Source organism: Haliotis cracherodii, unplaced genomic scaffold (assembly GCF_022045235.1).
Source record: "Haliotis cracherodii isolate W230 unplaced genomic scaffold, xgHalCrac1.p SCAF_3, whole genome shotgun sequence".
Lineage (NCBI taxonomy): Eukaryota > Metazoa > Mollusca > Gastropoda > Lepetellida > Haliotidae > Haliotis > Haliotis cracherodii.
The window spans coordinates 30,103,939-30,122,853 of record NW_027266286.1 but is presented as its reverse complement, the minus strand read 5'-3'; the positions used below and the strand labels follow the sequence as shown (position 1 = coordinate 30,122,853).

Below are 18,915 nucleotides of genomic sequence, written 5' to 3'. Positions count from 1 at the left end.
TCAACACAGATACCGTTGGTTGGGATATATAAGTAAACATACAATATTACAGAGTAATGTGTACAACGGCATTTAATATGGAAAAAAATGTTTCATGTGAGCAAACTACCAACACGAGTAAATGTGTGAATTCCGTGTTTTGTCAATTGCCAAACACTTACTGCTCTTCTTCGGGGTATATCTGAAATTTAACATGCAATCCTTTAGTTTCTCCAACAGTATTTATATTGACAAAACACCCTTGTAGTTCAAGATTAGACACTAACTAATAAGACTTAAGTGGGAAATAATGTCGTGATTCTCAAACGACGGGATTCTTTCAATCACGTAAAAGTACCGATTCAAATATAAATACGAGTAACCAATAAATCGATAGACAGAATTACAGTTCCATGCCTGTTGCGTACTGATGTAGGAATCCCAGTGTAAATAATGAAGTCCTCGGCAGCGCGATCGGCCTACAGTTGCAAGCTGATTGTAAAGGTAGTACAGCAGTTCCAGGAAGCCCTTCGTGCAACAGTGAAAGGGATATCAGCTGAGAAACGTTTCAGCGTTTTCAGTTTATTCACAGAGGAGCAAAAGTAACGTTACCAACCAACATTGTCTGTTCTTAAAACCAGGACAGGAACATTATGAAGGAAGATACCTGCATTGTCAAAAGACATAAATAATCAACTTGATTGACATATAAACTGACGAGCAAAAGAAACGGTACACTGTAGGCAGTGCCGAGTGTTGCAAAAAGCTATTAATTTACAAAGGCATATTTAGAAAAGCATATTGAAAAACTCAGAACTAACTGAAACATTTTGAAAGTATCTGAATTAGCACCGCTATGATTAAACACAGCAGCGGCGTATCTAGAATTCTTCATATCATAAACAGATCTACCCAAAGCACAATATATGACCCGATATAGATATTTATATTGTTCAAACACCCAATACATACACTATTTTGCGCGGCCACTCATATAGACAGAAATTAGACCGTGCTAAAACCTCGGTAGGAATTAAGTCTGAAGTCAGATTAGTTCTTGTGTATTTCAGTAATGAAAATGGGGTGAGTGGTATCAACTTAATAGACAAAAGTGTATCTTAGCATTCTATTGATAGAGAAAGACGTCATTGAATTCACCCACCCTGTGCACTATTTGTACTCTGAATATCATACCCATGCGCGGTGTATTTCACGAAAGCCAATATTCCCGTATTATTCATGCCATATTAACAATAATTTCCTAAAGTAGAATATAAGAGATAATCGATGTCATAGTGAAACTCTTGATTGGAAACGACATAACTGTTATCATTAATCATAGTGCCAACCTTTCAAATAGTAGTTATTTAGGGGGTTGCACTAAGGGGAATGGCCCCCACCATAAACAATGAATGTGGTGTTAACGGAAGTAGGTGAGGGGTGGCCCAGCTTAGGAGTTGGATTCATGATTGTAATTGGCTGATGACGGGGAGGGTGATGGAAAGAACTCCCAACCCATACATGAAGCTAACTCAATATTTTGTTTTATGTTTTGTATTTACCGTTTGTTTAGTTGCCAAGAAATGTTATAGTAGGCACTTCAGAGTGAACGGGTTTGGCTTATGAAGGAGGCTCGAAAAACTCGTCAGTCCTGTCCATTGTGCACAGTTTATATGTTAAAACCGGCGTGTTACCTAAATGTAGGAAAACTGTACGGAGCGTATTAAGTAGTTGCTCTCAGGTGACCTCATTTACACATTTATCAGATTGGGATACCAATTTTATCGAATTGATTTATAGCATCAAAACATTATGAAAAATCTGATTATCTGTTTCTCTTCAGATGATCAAGAATATGAACCGAAGGGTTACAGTCAGAAGAATTCGAACAGAAAGGACAAGCTGATGTGAAGAAAAGATTTTTGTGAAGTTTTACGCTCTAACTCTAACGCTATGGAGGAGGAGGGGGAGTTTCATGTTGCTTTTGTGGTCATAGCATCAATAATATTAATATCAGAATTTCTGTTTGGACTTGTGTTCAATATTGTTGTACTTGTTATCAGTCTTAAATCCTTGAAAAACGCTGATGAGCGCGGTAACACGTTCATATCGAATCTGAACGTCGTCGACGTGGTGATATGTCTGACAGCTGTTCCCATGACGCTGACAATGGTTCTGACGTCCCGCTTCAAGGATGCTCTGTTTTGTTTCTTCATGGAGGGTATAATATCGCTGGTGTGTGTGGCAAGCTCTATGACATTGCTGATGATTTGTCTAGACCGGTATTATGCTGTCGTGACGCCCACAAAACGACAGGTCTTCACAACGAAAGTCACAATCGTCATGGCCCTCATATGGAGCCTGGCCTTCTTCGCATTCTGTACGCCATTTATCGGCTTTGACCAATCAACGATCAACAGTCTGAGTACAAATAAGTCTTTAAGCTGCAACCAACTTATGTCTTCCTTGGGGCCATATTATTTCTACGAATTGTTTTACGTCTTAACTTTTGCCATCACAACTATCGGGATGATCATGTTTTTCGTCGCCATCTTACGCGTCGCTCGGAAACGAGTCGCCATTCAGGCTGCCGTTGTTGCGGTATCGTTATCAAGTCAGGACCAGTCTAGACGGGAATTTGCTCGTGATCAGGAACGGAAAATACTACGCATGTCACTGGTGATTGTCGTGACGTTTATGTGTTTATGGGGTCCTCACGTGGCCGTCACTGTGGTTGAGATGACCATGGAAGGGGACTTAAATCTGGAAACTGCCCAGTTGTGTTGTCAGGTGGTTGCATACTTGACCACCATTGCCCATCCTCTACTGTACGCCTTCATGCGTAAGAAGGTCAGGAAGGCGTTGCTCCAGAAGTTGACGCGGGAAGCCACCATTGTCCCAAGTACAAGTTGAAGAACCATAATCACCGAGATAAACATACTGCTTGACGAACCTTGCGGTTATTTGTCAATACTAAGATTTTCAAAGCCTGGGATATACCATCATGAACACACACTCAACCAAATCAGTATCATGAATTACGGTACCAAAGAGTTCAAGCCCCGCGGAAAGTAATTTAAACGTCTTTAACTTTACTGACTGACATGTGGACTCGGGAATTATGAATTCATCGTGATAAACCTAACGGTAAAAAGCTACGTACATATAGATTATATGAACATGAACCATCAACAAGTGATTCCGTGCGGTCTGTCCAATATCGGGACCCTCGCCGAGTGTTATCTACATTTAGATTCGGTAACCTCCCCTTAGCGATGGAGACAGGCAGAATTTCCAAGCCACCTATACCTCTAAACGACAGAATATGCAAGTTCTGCACGGAAATTAAACAACATACTGTGATAGAGGATGAGGCCCACTTTTTAATTGACTGCTACTTTTATTCTGACCTACGTTACAAGCGTGTGTGTGTATGTGCGTGCTTGCGTGCGTCTGTGTTTACATCTAAACATTTTCTACCAGGCATACATGTTTCCCATATGCCAGTATGGCTGGGCATACACTGTTATGTAACACTGTAATTTTATTGTTGTAAGTTTAATGCGAGACACAGAAAAAAACTTTTTATCTCTCTTATCTCTCTCTGTATCAGAGAGTATATACATAATGATGTGTTATTACAAACAAATAATAATCCGTTTTAAAAGTGTCGTTTACGATGTTGGCTGTGTATACCTGAACTTGACTGAATTCACAACCTGCCAAAGTAGTTTTTCATAAAGTATTGACTTGACAATTAATTTTGTCTTTATTTATGAATATGCTACCTGTGATATAACTGACTTCATGCGTAACATTCCGACAAGACATAATAATGACATATGTCGGAGACGTGTACTGTGGGTACTGTTACATAGAACACTGCTAATATAGCATTTGGCTGACCTACATTTTATGATAAGTCTTAGACATCTAATTTCGCTTTTGTTGGGGTTCTAATGAACTGTTGTTCTGATCTTCAGAGATTTCATTGTATGATACCAGAACATCGTTCCCCGGTAGCTTAGCTGAGCGCGAAGCTGCCGGCTATATAATAACGCCGATGGATGTATTAGAGATCCTTTATCTGGCATTGATGAATCCATTTCTGATGTACTTTGTAATAACGAATAAATATCGGAAGTCCTTTGATACGTTAAAACAGGGTTCTGTCCTTCAATTAAATATAATGATAAGTTTTTCAGCGTGCTGTGATACGACCTAACAGGATTGATTGATAATTCCAACTGAAACGCCACAATGTTTTTATTTGCCTGGTGATTGTGCTACATGACTAGCGATGTTCCAAGTCAAGCAAGTCATACGTCGGATTTATAGCTTATTTCAATACTGACCATATTCAAAGACATATTGATATATAGCTGCTAGCAGTTCGTTCAAAACGTTAATTCGGTTTGAAGGTAAGGGAAATAGTTTAGTTAAGCCTTCTCAGATTCGATTTAATGACAATCGTTAGCTCCAAATATATTCTGAACATAGTGAGTGAGTAAGTATGGTTTTATGCCGCTTTTATCATCTTTCTGAATATAATTCTGTATTATGTTCATTTCTTTCGCCGGATGAGTTTGGCTTTACACCACAGTAATATATGGCGATGCGGAAATAATCGAGTCTGAACCAGGATATCAGTAGATGATGACAGGAGCACGATATCACACAATCAGTAGGTGATACAACAACCGTCCGTTCCCCTGTATCAATCCGTTATTTCGACAAACAAGCACAGGCAGTCTTCACCCCGGAATCTTTAGAGGGGGCATGGATTGCCTGGTGGCCCAGCTCCGCAACTCGCTGCAGAGATTAATTTGTGGGTTTGAATCTTGCATCAGATTATGATCGATGGTCTCCCAGCATCATACCACTGCTCGCCTAATGCCACTTTCAAAATAATAATCTCACATGTGATATGACAGAAATGCCCACACGTCAAAAAGTAGGTGGTCATCAGAAAAAGTTTTTTTTCCTCGTAAAAGATAATAGGTATATGCCATGCTGCTGCAAACACATTTGCAAACATCGCCCTGATTTACGGAGTGTTATTGTCACCAGGTAAGAAATTTATCGCTTTTGAAGCCGCCCAAGCATCCTTGCTGTTGTTATAGCGACCAATAAATGTGCTTCTCAGCATTATACGTTATAACTGTTATATGATAAACATGCTGCCGTGGCATGTGAGGGAAACTGTAGATAAAATAAGGATAACGCAGTTACGAGTATCTAATTGCTCAAGGATTTGCAGTTCCACATCTACCTGTAGACGATAATTTCATGGTTTATATAACCGGAAATAGTTCCGCAGATAATTACACAAAATTTGCAGGAAAAAAGTCTATATATGCGAACAGACCTATCAATGAATAAGGTATTTTTAAGGTAAATAATAGATAGCAAATTATTGCATTACTTAGAAGCCCTAGCGAGATGGCAGCTGTGTCTTCCCTATTACGATCTCATTCGTGACGAAAGAAATAACCTCGTTTGTCCCGACATGAAATCTCGGTAAATATTTCATACAATTAGGAAATTGAGTGGGGTAATTGTCGAAGCACGAATGCGTCATATTGAGAATAAGACAGGCGTGTTCATGAGTGGACGTGTTGGGTGTTTAGTGCAACAAACATTCAGAAAGGTCACGATGGTAAGTCGGTCTTCTGTTTGTTCTCATCAAACCACGTATTCTTCAGTGTTATATTAAACATGTTCGAAACGTACAAAAGAAGTAATTCTCTTCTACTACGTTCTCATGAATCTGGCCAAATTTCCGTACTTTAGTAAAATAATTTAGGAATTTGAAGGTAGCAACAACCTTAATTCCTTAATTGACAATACAAATGGTGTCCAAACTTAGTGGAATAAATGCCAGTCACCTATATTTCTATCCCTGCCTCATCATTATTAGTAGGTTGCCATGGGTGACCGAGTATTTCGGGACGTCTCCTATGCAGAGTATGCATCTCGAAGCCGTGTCAAGTCGTGAGGTCATGTCCATGATTCCCCCCGTTATGATGCTTGATCTCTCCGCACCATCTCCGTGTTCGGGCGATTCGTCCTCATGTAAACCTGTGTAGGATCTGCATCACTATGACCTTGCCTCTCACATTAAGCTGACTACAAGCCGACTGAAATACTGTTTAGTGCTGCTTGAACCGAAATCATTCACTCATAATTATCATGAGTTACTTATGTCGCTGCAATGAAGTCTTTAATATTACATTAGTTCTTGTCAAGATATCATACGCCGAATAATGGCAGATAATGTGTTCTGTTACAAACGTAATACGTATCCTATACATCCGCAGTCTGGGTGGTGCTCCACAGTTTATCAGAGACAAAACACGTCACTGTATTAAACACAATTCATGAGAAAACAGCTGGACAAAAACGTATTTTCTTGGCATTCTAGAAGTTCTGGTATTTCTGGTAAATGAAGGGCGGTCGGGTAGCCTAGTGGTTAAAGCGTTCGCTCGTCACGCTGAAGACCCGGGTTCGATTCCCGACATGGGTACAATGTGTGAAACCCATTTCTGGTGTCCGTGATATTGCTGGAATATTGCTAAAAGCGGCGTAAAACCGTACTCATTCACTCTGGTAAATGAACACCATCGCCATTAGTCAAAGGCGCGCCGCAGTCTACTGACACCGAGCCGACCAGTTCCCCTTAATGCCGAGCACCAGGGAGGCTGACTAGTACCACCTTTACCGTATTTTGGTATGACGTGGCCAGGGGCTCGAACCACGGACCTTCCGCTCTCCGAGCAGATGCTCTGTCCACCAGACCACTGAGGCTGTCATTTACACTTATGAAGATAATATGCATTAATATCTATCCTACATCAATAAATCTTAAATGCCTATCTAATGTTTTGTTAATTGAACCTTATTAGCCATATACAATATCAACAACAAGTCGATCACTGACGCATCGATCCGATAAACCTAAGATTTGTAGACTCTATCCATTGTTCTGGATAACCTCAACACAGGGACAAAAGACTACGACATTATATAGCCATATATATCGATGCTATCGATTTCCTCGCAGTCCATTGGTCGCCACAGTCAGGTAAAACCAGATAAACTCCTTTCCTCGCCCCAGTCTCCCCAGCGTTGTTAGTTAATCAATAGTCAGTATCCAAATTCCCTTGGGTGAGAAATACATGAAAACAATGAACACTGCAGCTAGGGATGTTGATTAATGAGCAAAAAATTATTCCGCATGTGCCAATTTATGCAAACACGCATGCAGGTCTTGAGAAAATCTTCTGTTTGTGACGTCTGCAGACGCGTTGCTTCTGAGCCTTTGGTCTTGCTCACGTTCGCAAGGTACACGTAATGTAATTCATTGCGTCTTGTCAGCCGTGATTGAAATTGCTTCAGATTTTCAGATGTAAGAAAATAATTACTCCTCGGTGGGTAATTTGGTCCCATATACATTATCAGGCCATCTAATTATGTGCATGTTGATGATGTGTCGACTTTGTATGCAGAGAGTGAGTGAGCTAGGTTTAACGCTGCATTGATTAGTATTCCAGTTATATTCTTAAAAACGCAGCGGATACTCGTAAATGACTTAAAATTTTCAAAATTCTAAGAGATATTAGTTCATAGTAATAGTTGGATGATAATAATGAACGAATTGGAAACACATTACAACTGGTATAGGGGGCACGGGTGGCCCTGTCGTCTAAGGCGCCGCGATTCGTTGTGCAGAGTTGCGTCCCTTGGGACCGGCCAAAACCTATGATTGTGGGTTCGAATCCCGGTTCGCCCCGATTATGTTTCTAGGTTTGTCAGCACCATACCCGTGCTTGTGGGTTTCACCGTAATGGCAGTAGATGTTATGGCCGCCAGCGTTCTTGAAGGACGATATGGGTAAGATGAGAAATTTAAAAGTTGATGTTTTTGGACCAGTATTGCGTAATACCCTTCCTTGCACAATATTGAGGGGGGCAAGCATAGTCGCCTCTGATAGCAAGCAATGGTTGCTGAAGACCTATCCTCTACCAAAGTCTTCATAGGTCCGTTCATTTTGACGTCGCCAGACACGACCACGCCTATCAAGGAAGTGCAAAGTGAATCGGAACTCATATGAAAACATGACACGTGACCAGCGACGAATACCCCAGTTTCGACGTCGTGTACTCTCCCCTGACGTCTGGCAGTATGGCTATTTGTAAGGGGTGGCACAACACGTGGTCGTCGAATATGGAAATGAACTGCATGTTGACTATCTGACCAGAAACTCCAGTAGCCTGGTGTATACAGGCTTCTCAGCCCTCATTTCTGGCCTTGTGGTGTATACAGGCTTCTCAGCCCTCATTTCTGGCCTTGTGGTGTATACAGGCTTCTCATGCCTCACTTCTGGCCTTGTGGTGTATACAGGCTTCAGCGGCCTCACTTCTGGCATTGTGTATACAGGCTTCTCAGGCCTCACTTGGTTGCCTGGTTGTGTATACAATTATTAAGTTTAAATGTGTATGTTACTATCGTTACACATCAAATTTTGAAATAACTCGTACACTCTTAAAAACTGAACGCGACTACACACAAAATCTGGTACATAAAATGAAAATATGTTATTGGAAAATGTTGGTGGCCTGATATTCGACAAACGGTGCGTCAAAACGCAACCATTGTCGATTTGTCGGCATTGTTTTCATACTTGATCAAAAATGTCATGGAGGAAAACAGTAAAGCAAAATGCACGTGCAAGTTATGACATTCGTAACTCGTGGTAGTGGCTATAAAAAGGCAAGCATAAGACAACCATTTGTCATTCAGTTGTCAATTCGTCAGTTCGATAATGCCGAGACACAGCGCTGCCGATCGGAACATCGCAATAGGACGTATCCAAATAGGGGAATCGCAATCTTCTATTGCACGCCACTTCAACGTCCACCACATCACGCCCTTTGTGACCGATACACACAGTTCATTTCCACTGCAGACCGTCCGAGAACCAATCCCATTAAAATCAGATCTTAGTTCTCGCTATCGCTAAACAAAGATCTGAGAACATCCAATTACGGGTCACGTCAGAACGACCTTTAATCCAACCAATCAAAGCATCGCATACCTGATCATGAAAGTGACAATCGGAATGTGTTTTCTAATTATGCAACCTCGAAAACGTTCACACGTGGTATTCCGAACGACATTTACGGCCCGTGCGACTGACTCCGTCAAAATTATCGTCTATCTCTCGCTTCCGTGTCAAAAACATTTGAACGGAGGAGGCGTTGTCCTCAGATCTTTGTTTAGCGGCAGCGAGAACTGAGATCCCATATTCATGAGATTGTCCGAGAACCGGCCGACCAAGAGTTACCACCCCTGCACAGGATCGCTACATTCGATTGTTTCAGCTACGGAGACTGCAGGACGCATCCCTTGTTTTAGGAGGATATCAGACCAGAATGTCAGGAACAATCTTCGCGAGGCTGTAATCCGACCCAGAAGACGAGTTATCGCCCCTGTTTGCAACAGATCCATCGACAGCGACGCTTGCTTTGGTCCATACTTTACAGCCTTAGAATTTGAGAAACTGAAGACGAGTGTGGTTTAGCGATGAATCACGATTTCTTCTTCACCGGCGAGATGGAAGACAACGTGTTTATCCTCGTCGAAATGAACGTTTTGTACAAATTCGGTGGCGGTAGTGTCATGGTGTGGGGGTTAATATCCAACAACACGAGATCTGAATTGGTTGTGGTTCAGGGAAATTTGACAGCAAATCGCTACATGAATCAAATTCAACCTCACTTTTCTCCAATCAGTGACCGCCAGAGGGAGCTGTTTCAAAAGGAAAACTCTCCACCGCACACAGCTCGTGTCACGGTAGACTACCTTCATAATGCCAACATCAACGGCTTGCCCTGGCCGTCGAGATCTTCAGATCTCAACCCAATCGAACACCTCTGAGATGAACTCGATCGACGTGTACCTCAACTTCAGAACACGCCGCAGACACTCTCACAACTGTCCAACGCGTAACAAGCAGAATGGCGCAGAATTCCACAGACAGAATTCTTACACTTATCCAGTCAGTGCCGAGGAGATGCAGAGCCGTGATTACTGCCCGGGGCGGTCACACGAGATACTGAGTTCAGCACAACCTTTTGGGCTCATGTTTCATGACAATTGACAGTTGTCAACGCCTTTGTACGACAACATGTGACCATCGAGCCACAAAATTTCATATTTGTATCTATGATATTAAATTAAATATACCGACTTTAATAGGTACAATAAAATTACTAAAAATCTACCTGTGCGTTTCTTTTTTTGAAGAGTGTATTTCAAAGCTGTTTTTCCTTGGTGGTTTATGGACTTACAAAGCAAGCCAGCGTCTAATGTAACATCAGGAGTTTTCGATACCATGAATGAAATCGATTATACTTTCACCATTTATTATAATATATTGTCTTTCCAAACATGTTTTCGTGAATTTGGCTGTTCAATGTATCTTATATCAAACCATCTAATGCTATCCCTGAAGTGATATGTTCTTCGTCACCAGAATTAAGGTCTGATTTGGGCCTGAAGAGTATTGCCAGGTAATAGCTATTACCACATAACTTGTCTTGTCCAACAGGTCCTTGGTGACAAAGTAGACACAATGTATAGATAACACTTCTTCATTTACTGTAATGGCATAGATTCTTATACAGTTGTCAAGTAAGGTCCGAAACATCGCCTTTACTGTAAATAAAGAAGTTGTTTCCATAAATGGTGTCTTCATTGTCATCCGTCAACTTCTAAGTAATGCCAATAAAACAAATTAGGTCCTTGGTGGGTATGGTTTTAAGCTGCTTTTAGGAATGTTCCCGCAATACAGGGACTCAAGAAATGGGCTCTTACACCTAATTTTGGGAATCAAATCCCTGCCTTTGGCAGGACGAGTGAACGTTGGTGGTAGCCTGCCTCTCAGACCCAAGAGAAAAAAAATAAAAAAGGAGTCGAACTCAAGTCAAGAATGATAGGGCAAGTCTATATTGCCTCAGCTCTGCAATTAAGGATTGTTCTGGGCGCCATTTGGATTTTATTAAATTTTTGTAGATACATAAATTTTAATCAGTAAACTTTATTTCGGGGATTAAATGTCATTGTGACATAACCTATTCAAATTCCATTTGTCTCATATCACTTAGGATAAATTCAACTTACCCTTCTAATCAATATATCCCTAATTAAATGAGGTAATACACATAAAGGCCGCTATTGACAGGCTATACCTGCCATGTTTGTCTAACTTGCGTGTACCAAGTATCTACAAGTAACACATATTGACTCTCACTGTGAGGCGATGATGATGAGAGGGGAGAGGACAATTATTGGAGACTCAGTCAATAAACTCGCAGTTAATATGAGGCTTTTATCAATATATCTTGTGCAACTTCCAACCCATTTTCAAGTTTATCAATTTTCAAATCATTGCGATGTTTAAGAGTTCATCAATAAAAATTGACCACTAAATTGGATATCACCAACTTGTGTTCACAGGTATTCAGAACCATTGGATTCATGACACCGAGTTGGTCAAATTTTCCCTATACAAAATCTAGTTTATTGAACAGTGAGAAGAGTGTGTGTGGCAGTTTCTAAAAAAACAATACGATACACGGCATATAATGGCTATATTTATGATGTACTTATGTCAATGGGTGAGTGCTTGAGTGTTTGAGATGGGTGTCAGCTTAATGCGGGAAGAAAGCCCGAGGTGATCCAGGTCTCCGACATTTACCACTTTGGGAAAACACGCAACCTCGGCTACGTTGCCGACAATTCTTAAAATGTAATCGGGGCGAACCTGGATTCAAACCCCCGATCATTCCCACAATCATTTGCATCTTTGGGTGTCCAAGGGGCGCAACTCTTCATAACGAAATGCGGCGCCTTTGACGACTGGTCCCCGAGCGAGTGAGTATGGTAGGATGTTTTAGCAATATTCTAATAACATTACAGCGGGGGACACCAGAAATCAAACAACAGCTATCATTGTGTATAATTCTTAGAATACTATCTCAAATACATCATAGCTATAAATTCCTGTTTTGGCTGCCAATGCCGCTATAAAATCATTCAGATTTTCAACAGACGTCCTCTCCACTGCCATGATATCTAATAGTTGTGAGTAAAATCTTATCTTCGGCATCAACTAGATGCAGATAGATTGGGGAGGTGGGAGGGACTAATTCCAGATTTAAAAGAGGTACTATTCTTAGAATTATACACAGTGATTACTACTTGGTTATTCATTTGAATACCTTACCTTTGTTACATCATAGCCAATATATACCAGATGGACCCGGTCGGATCTAGTTGGCAGCAGTGAAGTAGGAATACATCTATATATGTATACATTGGGGAAAACGGAAGTATATTGCCTGATATTTCGTTATCGATCTTCTACTTTTGGCATTAAATGACGTCACATTTTGTGTCATTCGGAACTTTCTGACGTTCGAGTTCTGATGTCTTTATACGTCACTTCCGGTTCTGAGGTCATTTATATTATCACTATCGATAGGAGATTTCCGGTAGGGACTTGAAAGATGTTCTGCTCCAATGTTGTGCGTGCGCTATTGAGGTATTATCAATGGCGTATAGCTCTAACACCCTGGCTGCAGTGGCCATGTTTTTTTCTCGAAGCTTTGAGTAGTGTACAATTATTCATGGGTTAGTATAGTGGCTCCACTACTGCTGTCTTTGCCAATCTCATCAAGATCTTAGTTTAGCGGTAGCGAGAAATAAGATCTGAGGACATGGGATATCCCATTACTTGTCATGCCCTTCATCCGACCAATCAGAGCGTCGCTTACTAATCAGGAAGGTGACAGTAGGAATGTGTTTTCTAATTGGGCAACCTCGAAAAGATTAACAATGGGTATTCCGAGCCACCGTTAAAGGCTTTACGACTAAATTCTTCAAAATCATCGTCTGTCTCTTGCTTCAATAAACATTTAAACGTGAGTAATTTTGCATAGCCCGCGGGAAGTACTGATATATCTATTTGACATCCCAGAATGTTCTTTGGTTCAGTTTTCAAAATTTGAATTCCAATATTTGTCAAACTATACTGAGTCAAATTAAAAACTTCACATTATAAAAAAGTAATCTCATATATGATATAGAACGGACAAATGTATCAGAGAAGGTAATTTTTAATCATTAATGTCCAAAAAAGGATTTTAATTAACGGTGGTAACCATAATTTGTTCCAAGCACCTACGGTATTCGGTAATAACATCAACAGTTTAAATCATAAGTCCAAAGCACGAGAATCTGATGGCACACAAGCTCAGTAGCGTGTATGGCCACCATGTGCGTTGACAACTGCCACACAACGCCTCCGCATGGACCTTGTGATGCTTGTGAACACATGATTGGGAAGACGACGCCATTGTTGCTGCAAAATGGTGCCAAGATCTTGCAAATTCTGTGGTTGGTTCTGGAGAGTGCGCAGACTTCTGCCAAGAACATCCCAGACGTGTTCGATGGGATTGAGGTCGGGAGACCTTGACGGCCAGTCCATGACGTTGACTCCCGCATTCTGAAGGAAATTCCTTGTCATAATTGCTGTGTGGGGTCTGGCATTGTCGTGTTGGAAGATCAAACCGGGTCCATGTGCTGCCATTAAAGGCCGAAGTTCTGGAGCCAGTACCTGGTCGCGGTAAGCAGCTGCATTGAGGTCGCCACGGATGACAAGAAGCCTGGAACGTGTATTGCCACAGAAAGCACCCCACACCATGACACTTCCGCCTCGAAATCTGTCATCTTCCTGTACACAACACTGGGCGTAACGTTCATGAAGGCGCCTCCACACCCTCGCCCTACCATCAGCAAATCGAAGATTAAATCGGGATTCATCACTGAAGACGACTTGATTCCAATTCCTCTGAGTCCATCGTAAGTGTCGCTGTGCCCACAATTGACGTTGACGTCTGTGTAATTGAGTGAGAATCGGCCAGCAGTATGGCCGTCGTGCTTGAAGGTGAGCAGTTCTCAGACGGTTTCGAACAGTTTGCGCACTCAGTCTACCCCTAAACAGTTCATTTCTGGTTGATATAGCCGTCAAAAATCGGTTACGGAGGTGACGTAAGACAATCTGACGACCCTCTGCAATTGACGTCACACGTGGTCGACCTGGCCGTGGGCGATCAGCGGTGGTACCCGTTTGCTGTAGACGCGTCTGTAAATCATAACCAGTCCGTCAACTACAACCCATCGTCCTTGCGACTTCAGATACGGAGGTTCCCGTCTGGAACATGCCGATGGCACGTTCACGTTGCACATTTGAAAGGCGTGGCATGACAAATGGCCGTAAAGACTTTTGTTTTCCTTTTTTTGTTAATGACTGCTGACAAGTATGGCTGAAAATACGTGCGATATTATGGCCACGTGACCAGTTCCACGTGAAAAACCACTTTTGCCACTATAGTGCTGTGCACATGATTTTGATAGATTCACCGCACAAAAACGGGTGTTATCTGAAGACAATACGTGGCCATTACTGTTTAAATACACAACAACGGCCCACAATGATAACTGGTCAAAATGTTAAAATTTTAGGATTGTGAAGTTTTTAATTTGGTTCAGTATATTTTTCAAAGTGTAGTCGCCAGCTTGAAACAAAGGTCGTATAGCTCGATAAAGCTGTATTCTGGGTGGCTAATGTCGATTTCTTGTTAGTCATTTAACTTATGGAAAGAGTTCGCGAAAGGTCGTCCTGACGTGACCTGTAATGGGATATCCTCAGATCTTTGTTTTTGCTGTAGCGAGGACTAAGATCTGATTTCAATGAGATTGGAAATGTGCTTGTTACTTCGATGTCCTCCAGTGCAAAGGACTTCATGAGTCAATTTAGTACTGGGTCAGGACCTATAAAGAGCCTATCATGATGTAGTAAGCCAGAGCTGATCTGTAGCCTTCAAAAGTGCCAGGTCTGAAATTCTTGTCGTTTCTTAGATTGAGCATGAAATCAGATACTGCAGGTAACGTTATATCCATGTCTTGTGAGCCACTCGACGAACTCCCACCTGTTAGAGTAGGGGGTAACCGTGGTGTATCTGCTGTTAATGCAGTACACCACCAGGATATCATTTTTTTTCTTGGCGTGGGCAGATATGCACCTAATGTGTCTCTCAATGGGATAAAGGTTGGATACCTCCGATTGTCAGTAGATATGTGTAGCTGGACAGTGGTGCCGTTTTAGAAATATGCCTGATCGATTAAATAAACATGTCTTTTTTTATGGGCAGAAAGGTTTGCAGCCAATCACAAGAACTGGAACTCACGTCTTTCGGCAAAATTGGCCGACCTAAACATACATCATGTATTCAACATCACCACTGGTTTAAATACGAAAACTATTTCCAGCAAAATACCGGATGTCCTTTTGGAAAAGTATCTGAAAATTAGGCAGGACCCTTTATGGAAAGATAATGTTCATACTGGTACAAGCAAACTCCGTAGGTATAGGATGTTTAAAGATTGTTATTGCTGTGAACACTATGTCAACAGCTTTATGCCCCGGAGTAACATATCTGACTTTAGAAAATTTAGATGTGGTATTGCACCTTTAAGAATCGAAACAGGCAGATATATCAATAAGGTTGAAGAGTGTGCTTTAATTGAAATGATCATCCTGCAGATGAAAACCATGTTTTATTCCAATGTCCACTATACGATGATCTAAGATCTACATTATTTAAGAGTTTCAGGGCTGAAATGTCCGACTTGTAAAACCTGTCAAACAATTAGAATTGTGTGTCCTTTTTAAACATGAGGTATATGTCACTAACAAAACCTGCTTTTTAATATTACAACGCAGAAAGCGTTGGCTATATGGGTAAAACGTTTTTATCTGTGTGTATCATCCAGTTTTGAGTACCGACTCTCATAACTTTATATGAGTGGTGCTGTAATATTATTTTCATGTATAAATGTCTATTTTATGCATGTTTTTTTATGATGTACAGCGGTGAGATGAAAATAAAATATATGTCTGTCTACCTGTCTGTCCCGTTGGGCCACCGGTATTATCACGGAATCTGTTGTCTGTCGCTATCATCACTGGCGTGTGATGCAGCCGAACTTCCCATGCTTGACTAGATTGAGATATCGCTCTCATTTCCAGACAGTTGATGTGATGTCTTGGGTAGACCATTTCCCCAGCACTGTGACGTCGTCCACGTGAGTACCCTCATCCCTCGCCTGACGCGTCCGTGGAGAGATAATGGATTTGGGCGGGAAATATGAGAGGCATCCCTGGCATGACACTGTGACGTAGTAGCCACAAATGTAGTTCTGACTTGACACGCTCCATTTGGAATTTGGGAGGCCGAGCGAGATTATCCTTGTGGAACACTTTCAAGTCAATTATTTCCGACGTATTTTCCTTCAGAACTGGAAGACTGGTGAGTAGAATCCATGGGTGGTATCCGACTCTTCTAATGCGCCGATTGCTCCCTCGTCTCGAAGCGTGTGTAAGGCCAAGTTTGCGGCGTCTAGCTTGGCCAATGCCAGAAGGAATTGACGTCCTGCAGGATGGATCACAAGACGGTCGCAGTAGTGGAGCTTGTGTCCTCATCGTACAACCCTCGAGCATCAAGGCGTCGTCCGTCACGTATTCTTAATTTTCTGCGTTCTGCACCAGACGCCCCCTGAATGGACCCGGGGTTGGCCTTGTGTTGAATCTTGGCAGTCTGTAATCATGTTCTTGAGACAGGCAAGGTAGACACAAGTTGGAGAGATGTGCTGAACACTTGGTGAGCCATGTGCGACAGGGATGAGTGTCACGCTACGTTTATTGATCTAATTATGAGAACGACTAAGGTCCATACAGATATGGAACACTTAAATTCAAGGCTTTAAAGGCTGCCAATTATCTTTTTAAAGGCATTTTTAACTGGGTTTTAAGCCTTAGTCTGTCAATATTTTATTAAATCCAGCATACTATATATTAGTCGTAAGACCTAGAAAGCAGTATGACCATCACATATTCTCCAACCTGATGTTATGACTAGTATCACACCTGCCATAAGTTGACATTGTTTGTGTAAACACAAATGCCCAAGTTGCAAAACTTATTGAACGCCCCTAGTACATGTCTAGATGATAATCTCAGCCAAGTTAACAATGTGAATTAGCAACAAAACCTGTCTAGACATGATCAACAACTTTTTACATATGTACATCTAGACACATAGGAAAGAAGTAATTGTGTTTTCCCTTTTCACGCATGGCTTTTGAATTTATAGGGTTTTACTAACAACTATTAGATATGCTGGCAGTGAAGAGGACGTCTGTTGAAAATCTAAAAGAATTTATAGTGTGTTTAGCTGTCAAAACAGCGGAACTGATGGGTGTGACGAGCGAATGCTATCACAAGGCTATCCCAACAGCTTATTGGAGTCCAGAAAAAAAGGAAACATAGTTGAAATAGTTTGTATTTTTTGTATTTACAATTTACAAGGAATAGTTCATGTATATACATATATGACATCCATCAACAACATAGTTAACAAATCACAGACATGAACATCAGGACTTTCATGTGCAATATACATGTATAAATTATCCCCCCAATACAATAAATAACTTAAAACTGAGTGCCTTCCACTTTAAAGGTGTTCGTAAGGTTGCCCACATATTCTCAATTCACTGGCCTATCTTCTGGAATGAAACTGACCAAGGTCGTGTCCTCAACACTGACCACAAACATCCTCTGGGGTAAAAGGTTGCTTCATCTGGAAAACAAACTGGTCCCCAACTGTGTCATCAACTACCTCTTGAGTAAATGGAAACAGACGTGTTTAGTAAACATATATCCTTTCATTTTGAGATACAGAAATGTTTTACTGAAGGCTCATAGTAGTCAACAGGGTTTGGGGTAGTGATGACATCTATATAAGAACCATGTCATATAACTTACAATCTGTCAGGAAATTGATATGAGTTCACTTATTGTATTAATTATGAACTTTTAATCAATAACTCTTGCCTACACATCTTCCCTAAGTCCAGTTTCCATCCTTGCCAAACTAGGCTGGAATTATGGAGTTATATTTTGGCTGGACTAACGAGTATATGCATAGTCCAATCGCCTAACAAATCAACATCCGGTTCATAACCAACATGGATTTGATTTCAATGTGCAGATTTCGGTTGACTGACAAAGATCTGGGTGTTGACAGATATTTTCCAAATCTTTTCATGTTTTTAGTCAAGGTGCTCAGGTGATCTGATACACTTCGCAAGGTAAGACCCGTTTTATTACACTATAAATATTGATCATCGATCAGATCATCTTGAGTGGGCGCTGCCATTTTGTTTGAGTGAGTTAGGGAGTGAGGTTGGTTTTATGCCGCTTTTAGCAATATTCCAGCAATATCACAGTGGGGGAAACCAGAAATGGGCTTCTCACATTGTACCTATGTTTAAAAAATGGGAATCAAACCTGGGTCTTCGTGTGACAAGCGAACGCTTTAACCACTAGGCTTCCCAACCATCCCCAATTTTGTTTGAAGCTGATACAAGTCATATGAGAGGTGGAATCTGATAGGTTAATAGTCGGGGCATAGAAGGGACATAACTCGTAAAAGCCAATGGTGGCGCTACGATTGAGCCCAGAAATTCCAGCCAAGTTTGGCAAGGGTGGAAACTGGACTTTTAGAGTCAGTTAACTCCCTTGCCTCGGGAAGATGTGCCTGCAGCACATAATGAAACTATCAAGATTGGCCTAATATATGTTTGGATGATTCACAGAGTGTTGGCAAATTCATACTTCTGAAAATAACTAAGCCAATCCAACACATACAATGGTTGACTGACAATCGGCGAACACCAGTATGTAGATCATTTACGAGTCAACTACTGTCATTGTCATTGCTGAAACAGAGCTGTGATTCCTACACC

General features: G+C 41.3%; 1 protein-coding gene across 1 annotated transcript; it reads left to right on the top strand.

Annotated features, from left to right (window-relative positions):
• The first annotated feature begins 1,368 nt into the window (after window positions 1–1,368).
• Window positions 1,369–2,892, top strand: LOC139475349 (G-protein coupled receptor 22-like). Its single transcript, XM_071258574.1, has 2 exons — window positions 1,369–1,408; window positions 1,910–2,892. Exons 1-2 carry the CDS (start codon window positions 1,369–1,371, stop codon window positions 2,890–2,892), a joined length of 1,023 nt encoding a protein of 340 aa, XP_071114675.1.
• The last annotated feature ends 16,023 nt before the right edge of the window (window positions 2,893–18,915 follow it).

What these genes read in the sequence shown, in the direction of transcription:
- LOC139475349 (XM_071258574.1), top strand. Translation starts at nt 1,369, where the DNA reads ATGGCCCCCACCATAAACAATGAATGTGGTGTTAACGGAA. An exon ending in TGAATGTGGTGTTAACGGAA is followed by an intron (nt 1,409 to 1,909) that starts GTAGGTGAGGGG and finishes ATTTTTGTGAAG; the next exon opens with TTTTACGCTCTAACTCTAAC.